At 37.5% G+C, this 8,272-nt stretch overlaps 1 protein-coding gene across 1 annotated transcript; it reads left to right on the forward strand.

Annotated features, from left to right (window-relative positions):
* Positions 1 to 6,093: 6,093 nt before the first annotated feature.
* LOC115980874 lies at positions 6,094 to 6,633 on the forward strand. The gene has a single exon (XM_031103079.1). The coding sequence runs from the start codon at positions 6,094 to 6,096 to the stop codon at positions 6,631 to 6,633; it is 540 nt and encodes a 179-aa protein (XP_030958939.1).
* The last annotated feature ends 1,639 nt before the right edge of the window (positions 6,634 to 8,272 follow it).

An 8,272-nucleotide genomic window follows, 5' to 3' on the forward strand; every position in this document is an offset into this window, starting at 1 on the left:
TTAACTAGGTTGCAGTACAAAACAATCTGTGGTTGCTTTAGGTTTTTTATTATTTAATTTTTGGTTTAAATTAGATTGGTGCTTAGCTGGAAACCATTAAGTGTTAATGTGTTGTGCAATGAAGTGTCATCGGTGGTGGTGTCTTGCCTTTTCAAACTTAAGTACAAATATTTATTGTATTGTAGTGTGTTAAGTCCAAAAAAGTGAAAAAACTACTTAACTCTCAATCTTCTTCTTAGAGTTTATTTAGATACCGCTTATTGCTGAAAATTGAAAACTGAAAACTGAAAACACTGTAACAAAATAATTTTTAAATATGTAAGTAGTGCCATAGGACCCATTTTTAATGAAAGTTTTGCTGAAAAAAGATGTTTGTAGGTCCCCTGAATAGTGCACGAGACCTACTGACAGACGCTGGACACAGTTGAAAAATCATTTCAGCTGTATTCAAATGTTCACTTAGTCTAAAAACAATACATTTAAATTTGTAGACAATAGAACATAGATAGAGTGAGAAACCCATACTAGACCAAAGATTGCAGCGGAGGCGGAGATGTGGAGGTGGCGTAAATGTTGAGTGGGGCTAATTTGTTGGTGGCTCTCATGGCCTCTTGCTCGGTTGCAGCTGGCAGCGTAAAAGTAATTTTGTTTTTCTATACAAATGGTAGTGAGCCTCCTGAAGTTTGGATCTTTGAAGTTAGCAAGTTTGGGTTGTGTTTTTGTGTATTTATTCGGATTTTGGAGTCCTAATTTACAAGGGATTTGAGTTTTTTTTTTTTTTTTTTTTTCCATAATTTTTTATGGGCTAAAGAATGGGCTGTGTTTTTTAGAACTTAAATTGCTATATGTATTTTTTGTCAAAAACCTTGGGGGGTCGGTGATTAAGTTTTTCCTAATTTTTAAGGTTTATTTATTTATTTTTACTACTATTGGAGAAATTTTCCAAAACACGGCATGGTGCAGTGTGGATTGTGGTTTTATAATAAGAAAATGCACAAACTGCACCGCACTGCACCCTCTCTATATATTAATTTATTTTTAATATTAAATATATTATTAATAGTTTAATAACCCTAATTAAAAAAAAAAGTTTAATAACTCTAGCAAGTGTTGACTAGGAAAGCCAGCCTAAAATAAAGAAAAAACTAGCTATAAAGGGAAAAATTAGTTTTGGTTTAGGTAGAAAAAACCCAAAATTTGAAAAATATACTTACTTCAAACTACATCTTATACACTGCACCACACATGTGATTGCAAAAATGAGATGCGTTGTGGTTATGGTTTTGATTAAACTCTAAACCGCACCGCACCGCATATGTGACAGCAAAAATAAGGTGCGATGCAGTTATTGTTTTAGCTAAACAGTACCGCACCGCACCGTGAATACCTTGGTCAGCGGACACAAATTTAGGTAAGCATCCAAAAACTCTCTCAAATAACCAATAAAGCGCATAACTATAGCTAATCATAAAATTCCCCCCCCAAAAAAAAAAAAAAAAAAAAACGATAGTTGCAAAGAGTTGCACAGTCCAAATAACTCAAATCATAGTTGCTACATTGGTAGTCGATAACTTAAGCCTTAGAAGTAGTTTGATATTTTATTTATTTAAATTCATTGACCAATCGATCTGGTATGGGTTTAAAAACAATGTTGTTCCCTCCCCACAAATTGATTGGTATGGCCTTCAATGGGATAGTTTCTTGAGTGTTTTTTCTATTCTTTCAGTCATGGCTCAAGTTCATCTACCAAAACCCAATCAAATTAGTACAAGAGACAAAGAGTGACTCTAGAGCTAGTAGAGAAAACTAAAGCGCATGAGAGGCGAATATTAGTAGCCCAAGTCCAAAGGGTATGAACTTAAAACGAGTTTTGTTATTTGTATTATTCTCATTATTTATTTATTTATTTATTTCCATCTTATTACTAGAAAAAAATGTAATTCAAATATGGAATTTCATGATGAACAATATTTAGTTTTCATGGTCTCAAAACTATTAAAATTTATATTTTTTTCTTTTTCAAAATTGATTTGAGTTAGGCATTTGATCATGTTTGTTATAAATTGCATTATGGCTGCCCTTCTCTAGGCTATAGGAATGTTACTCTTAATATGTTTGCTATAATGTTTGATAATTAACTTCAATGTGATGTTTTAGTTTTGGCCTTTGTTTTATAGTAAGAGTGTCATTCATTTTCACCAAAGAGAAATTGCTATTGTTCTCTTTTTCCTGTCTTCCTATATGCTAAACTAAATTTCATTTTTATCTCTGTTTTGTTTGTCAATTCCTCAACAAATGTCAACGATCAAGCCTCATAATCACTGGAAGCTTTTTATTCTATTGAAGGTGATACCAATCAATTGGTAACCATTCTTTTCTTAGAACCTTTTGAAGGAAAGGGGAATAAATTTGTTGCTTTTCTTGGGTGGGGCTTGATAATTTGCTTTTTTTTTTTTTTGGTTCAATACACATTAGTTATATTAGATTTTCATTTCCTTATACTAATAATTTGTTATTTATTGTTTAATTTGATTGTTTGGTGTCCTAGAAATTGTGGGAAAATGGAAGAGAAAAGAGAGTAGAGTTTGAATCTTAAATTTTTCTGTTGTATGGAACTTAGGGTATAATCGTTTAAATTTTTTTCTCTTAATTTTTTTTTAAAGGAAATTCTAATTCTTCAAAGTACATCAGCTTAAGTAGACTCTTGTGTTGTGGCTATAATTTTTGTGTTTTGGACCTTAGTTGGCCTATTTAGTTGACGAATAACTTTGGGGATTGTTTAGCTTCTAAGAAATTGTTTAGTATTTTAGCAGTGAGTAAATTCAAAGAATTGAATTCTTTTTAAATTATATTAGTATCTAGCTTTAAGCTAATTGTTATGTGGATGGAAAAACTAATTGGTTCTTGATTCTTGAATTTCTATCTATAATATTGTGTACATGAATAATAGTTAAGCTTTTAGTTTTAGATTTTGAATTATGCTATTTTTTCAACATTTTTTTTTTCTTTTTTTTGAGAATCTATTTTTTCAACAACTTGATTTTCTTTTTAGAATTTTTTCCTTTTGAATATCTAGAATATTGTGTACATGAGTTTTAGACAAAACTTAACAATACTACTTCTTTTGGATTTTACTTTTTCTTTCCTTATCAAACACAATATGATACAGCTGATGTGATCTAATGAGGGCAGAAGCAATTGTTATTTTTTGGTCATAGCAGCTGATACAATGTGATGATTTTCCATAGCCATTTAAAGTTCATAACCTGGAATGCTAATAGTCATCTTCTCCAAGGTAAGAACAATTGGCCGAGTTCAGTAAGTTTGCCACCAACTTTGACCATGTCATGGCAATGTAGGTGACTCACTTACTTACAATTTATATATGCACTACTTTAATTCTCTGTGGGAATTCAGAACATTGATAAAACAAATGTAATTGCAAATGGGTGATTTGTATATGGACACATTGATAAATGTGTGTAGTGGACATGGGTGGAATCAATGGCACATTACTATTTGACAATTTGGTCTTTGATGGAAATTGGTATAGGTGAGGGTCTATTAAATTTGATTGTTTTGCTGAAGTAAGGTTTGTTAAAAACATATTTTATTTATTTATTTTATTGTAAATAAGTTTTTCTACATGATGATTCTAACCTGTAAAACTTCACTTTACTTCTTTTTTTTGTGGTTTCATCCTTTTCTGTTGGCAAAGACATCACTTTTAAGAATTATGAATTTATCAACTGGTACAAAGGTTGCTCCTAAAAATTTAGAAGAATTAAAATATGATACAATCTCATAATGGGAAGAAAAATAGGAAATCTAATGTTGTGTTGGCATGTCCCTGCATTATTGGGTTACAAATATCATATCTAAAATAAATAAATAAAAACTCAAAATAATAGAATGATATATTTGTAGAGATGGAGAGTTAAAAAATACTTTTAGAAATAATTCAATTTTTTAGGAGAATGAATTATCTTCAATAAATTTTAGAGAATAAATTATGGATTATATCATATTACAAAATAATTATATATTCCCACGTGTTGTATGTGTTTGTGACTAATTAATATAATAATGGGGAAATGATGTTTATAAAATTCAGCGAAAGTTCAACGTTTATGAAACTGATGGAACTGACCATATCTCTTCCACCAAAGAAAAAAATACAAAAAAGATAGCAAGCCTAAAAGTGATGGAATTGAACCAAAACATAAGACTAGCTAGAGTGAGCCTTCTGCCATAGTTACAGTCCCGAAGAAAATACCATGAACAACAAGCATTTCCCAATATGCATGTACATCTAAACCAATGAAAAACTTGACCCTAGAACAAATGGTATGTGATGAGGATAAAAAGGATGTAGACAGTCTCACTCTACTAAATTGGTCACAAGCAACAGTGCTTTAAGCTTAAAGTAATGGAGGGAGACGATGCGCAAGGAGATAGACTTTCCATGATGGTTGGATAAAAAGTAGATGGATACAAAGTGGACGGTGGCAATGCCACGTGGCATCCACATGGCTTTAGTAATCTCCAAGGAACCCTAAATGGAAATATCTTGCGTTCTACGATTGACCCTAGTCAAGGAACCCCTTATATGGGAAGAATCCCACAAAATACATACATTTATTAGGGTTTTTCTACATAAGGAAATACCTTTTTAGCCAAGAAACAAAAGTCGGTCCTAATCTACTATAAAAACCCCAAGCCATCAAAAAACAAGGTACGCATAATTCATCCAAGCTCTGGCACTCTAGAGTTTGTAAATGTTCTGACTTAACCTTCGGAGGGTATTTGGCCGATACCATACCAGTACTCTCCGTAGGCTCTTCTCCTTTTTGTTGTGTAGATGTTGTTTGGAGCATGTGGGAACTGTGTTGCTTACTGACAATTTTCGACATCATTAGTTGGCGTCGTTTGTGGGAAACAAGTTTTGCAAGCCATACTATTGCTTCCCGAATGAAGGGTTGCATGGTACTTACATGCTCGATGGCAACCACCAACAATGCTCAAGGTGATGAACCACGTACTGCCGCCCTCAAGAGGTAGGTCTAGACTCTCGTAGCGGCAGTAGAACGCCTCACCAAGCAAAATCATGACCTAGAGGAGCAGCTGTGCCAAAAGAACACAACACTTAACACTCAAGAAGAGGACCAGGAAGGAACCAGCGCTGTCAGAAGGAATCAAGAGGGGCCGGAAGGCAACAACGCCCGAAACAGACATGAGTGAATGGATACAAGCCGTCCATCCACTGTAGATATTGTTCCACCTCACATGGTAGCGGAGATGCAGATGATAAAAGAGAGGATGGACGTCATGATGAATGCCTTCAAAGGACGGGTGTTAAGTGACCTCGACGAACTGGTCCATCAGACAAACTCACCTTTTACGGCAACAATCACCTCAATCCCCCTTCCACTAAAGTTCCGTATGCCACAGATAGAAACTTATAACGGGTCCAAGGATCTCTTGGATCACCTGAAATCTTTCAAGACCCTAATGCACTTGCAAGGAGTAGCGGACGAGATCATGTGCAGGGCTTTCCCCACTACACAGAAGGGCCCCGCAAGGATTTGGTTTAGCAGGTTGACGCCCAATTCCATTGGTACTTTTAAGGAGTTAAGCACCTAGTTTGCTTCACACTTCATCGGGGGACACAGGTATAAGAAGTCAACTGCATGCCTGATGAGCATTAACCAACAAGAAGATAATACGCTGAGGTCTTACATAGCCCGCTTTAACAAAGAGGCCCTCTTAATTGATGAAGCTGACAACAAGATACTTATGGCCGCATTCACGAATGGGTTATAGAAGGGTAAGTTTCTGTTCTCTTTATACAAGAATGACCCAAAAACTATGTCGGAAGTACTCTATAGAGCTAGTAAATACATGAATGCAGAAGATGCACTACTAGCTTGTGAAGAGAAGCCTAGAAAGAGGGAAAGATAGGAGGAATCCAAATAGGACAGGGGGCGAAAGATAGCAAGGATAGGAGATAGAAGGGATGATAGGTGCTCTAATCCTTCTACTAGAAGGTTCGCAAGCTTCACCCCGCTGAACACTCTGATTTATCAAGTCTTAATGCAGATCAAGGATGAAGGAGCGTTGACATTCCCTGGCAAGCTAAAGGGAGAACCTAGCAAGAGGTCCAGAGACAAATATTGTCGTTTCCACCGTGACCACGGTCATAACACATTTGACTGCTATGACTTAAAGCAGCAGATAAAAGCTCTTATTAGTCAAGGGAAGTTGCAAAAGTTTGTTAGTAAGGAAAGGACGGACCGGCCCCAAGAAACACCGGCACGAAGAGAAAACGAGCATCCCGGACCCCTACTAGGAGACATAAGGATGATCGTGGGAGGAACAACATCTGGCTTGTCCAAAAAGGCATGCAAAACTTACCTATGGATGGTCCAAAATGTCCCATTGACGGGATTCTTCCTGAAGATGGCACAGATTGACAACCCTGTCATTGGGTTTACAAAGGAAGATGTCAGGCACCTCCACCACCCTCACGACGATGCGCTTATGGTTAGCATTCGAGTAGGGGACTACAATACCCACCGAGTCTTGGTAGATAATGGGAGCTCTGCCAACATCCTCTATTATCCAGCGTTCTAGCAGATGAGGATTGATAGGGAATGACTGATTCCAGTTAATGTGCCGCTTGTCAAATTCGGAAGAACAAGGGTACACCCTCTAGGAGCAGTCACTTTTTCCGTAACAGTCGGAGATTACTCGTAACAGATCACCAAGGATGTCATGTTCCTAGTTGTCAACTGTTCATCTGCCTACAATGCCATCCTAGGCCATTCTACCCTAAACTCATGGAAGGTCGTAACTTAGACTTACCACTTGCTAATCAAGTTCTCGACTGAGTACGGAGTAGGAGAAGTACGGGGAGATCAAGTGGCAGCACGTGAATGCTACATTGCTATACTGAAAATGGATGATCATTTACAGACCATGTGCATAGAAGAACAGTGGACGGTGGCAGAACCCTTAGAAGTATTAGAGGAGATAACCCTGGATGATTCTAGACCCGATCAAACAACCAAGATCGACACTCTGGCAAGCATATCGGTCCGCCAAGCGCTCACAACGTTTCTAAATAAGAACTAAGACATATTCACCTAGAACCATGAAGACATGTCCAGGATTGATCCTTCTATCGTTGTGCACAAGTTAAACATGTCACCATCATTCTCTCCCATCCACTAGAAAAAAAAAAAAGGGTATTCGCTCAGGAATGGGACAAGGCCATAGCCAAAGAGATTCGCAAGTTACAGGAAGCAAGATTTATACAAGAAGTATATTACCCCAACTGGTTGGCCAATGTGGTAATGGTTAAAAAGTCAAATGAAAACTAGAGGATGTGCGTAGATTTCACTGACTTGAACAGGGCATGCCCCAAGGACAGCTACCCACTTCTGCGGGCTGACGCTTTAGTGGATTCGACTGCGAGACACTAGTTGCTGAGCTTCATGGACGTGTTCTCTAGGTACAACCAGATCAAGCTGGACAAGGCCGGCCAGGAGAAAACTTCGTTTGTCACTAGCTTGGGTCTCTTCTGCTATAAAGTAATGCCATTCGAGCTCAAAAATGCGAGCATCACATATCAAAGACCGATGAATAAAATGTTCGCACAGCAGATTGGGAGGAATGTGCAAGTCTACATGGACGATATGCTAGTGAAGCGCATACGGGAGGATGACCATTTGAATGACCTCCAAGAGACCTTTGATACCCTTCGCTCTTATAACATGAAGCTGAATCCAAGCAAGTGTGCATTTGGGGTGACGGCGGGAAAATTCCTAGGGTTCATGGTGTCCTAAATAGGTATTGAGGTCAACCTAGACAAGATATAAGCAATATCAGAGATGACGCCGCCAGTAAACATCAAAGAAGTACAAAACCTAAACGATAAGGTTGCTGCACTAAATAGGTTCGTATAAGGAGCAACGAATAATTGCCTACCTTTCTTCCGAACGTTGAAGAAGTTGTTTCAATGGACAGTTGAATGTCAGTAAGCGTTCGAAGACCTGAAAGCATACCTCTACTCCCCACCATTGTTGAGTCCCTTCAAACTCAGGAGGAATTATTCCTCTATCTAGCTATCTCCCCGGCAGCGGTCAATGCAGCCTTAGTTAGGGAAAAAGACAAGGTACAGAAGCCTGTGTACTATACTAGCAAGACGCTCTAAGGTGCGGAAGAAAGGTACCCCCCGATGGAGAAGCTCACCTTCGCGTTAGTGACTACA

This window comes from Quercus lobata, chromosome 3, assembly GCF_001633185.2.
Source record: "Quercus lobata isolate SW786 chromosome 3, ValleyOak3.0 Primary Assembly, whole genome shotgun sequence".
NCBI lineage: Eukaryota > Viridiplantae > Streptophyta > Magnoliopsida > Fagales > Fagaceae > Quercus > Quercus lobata.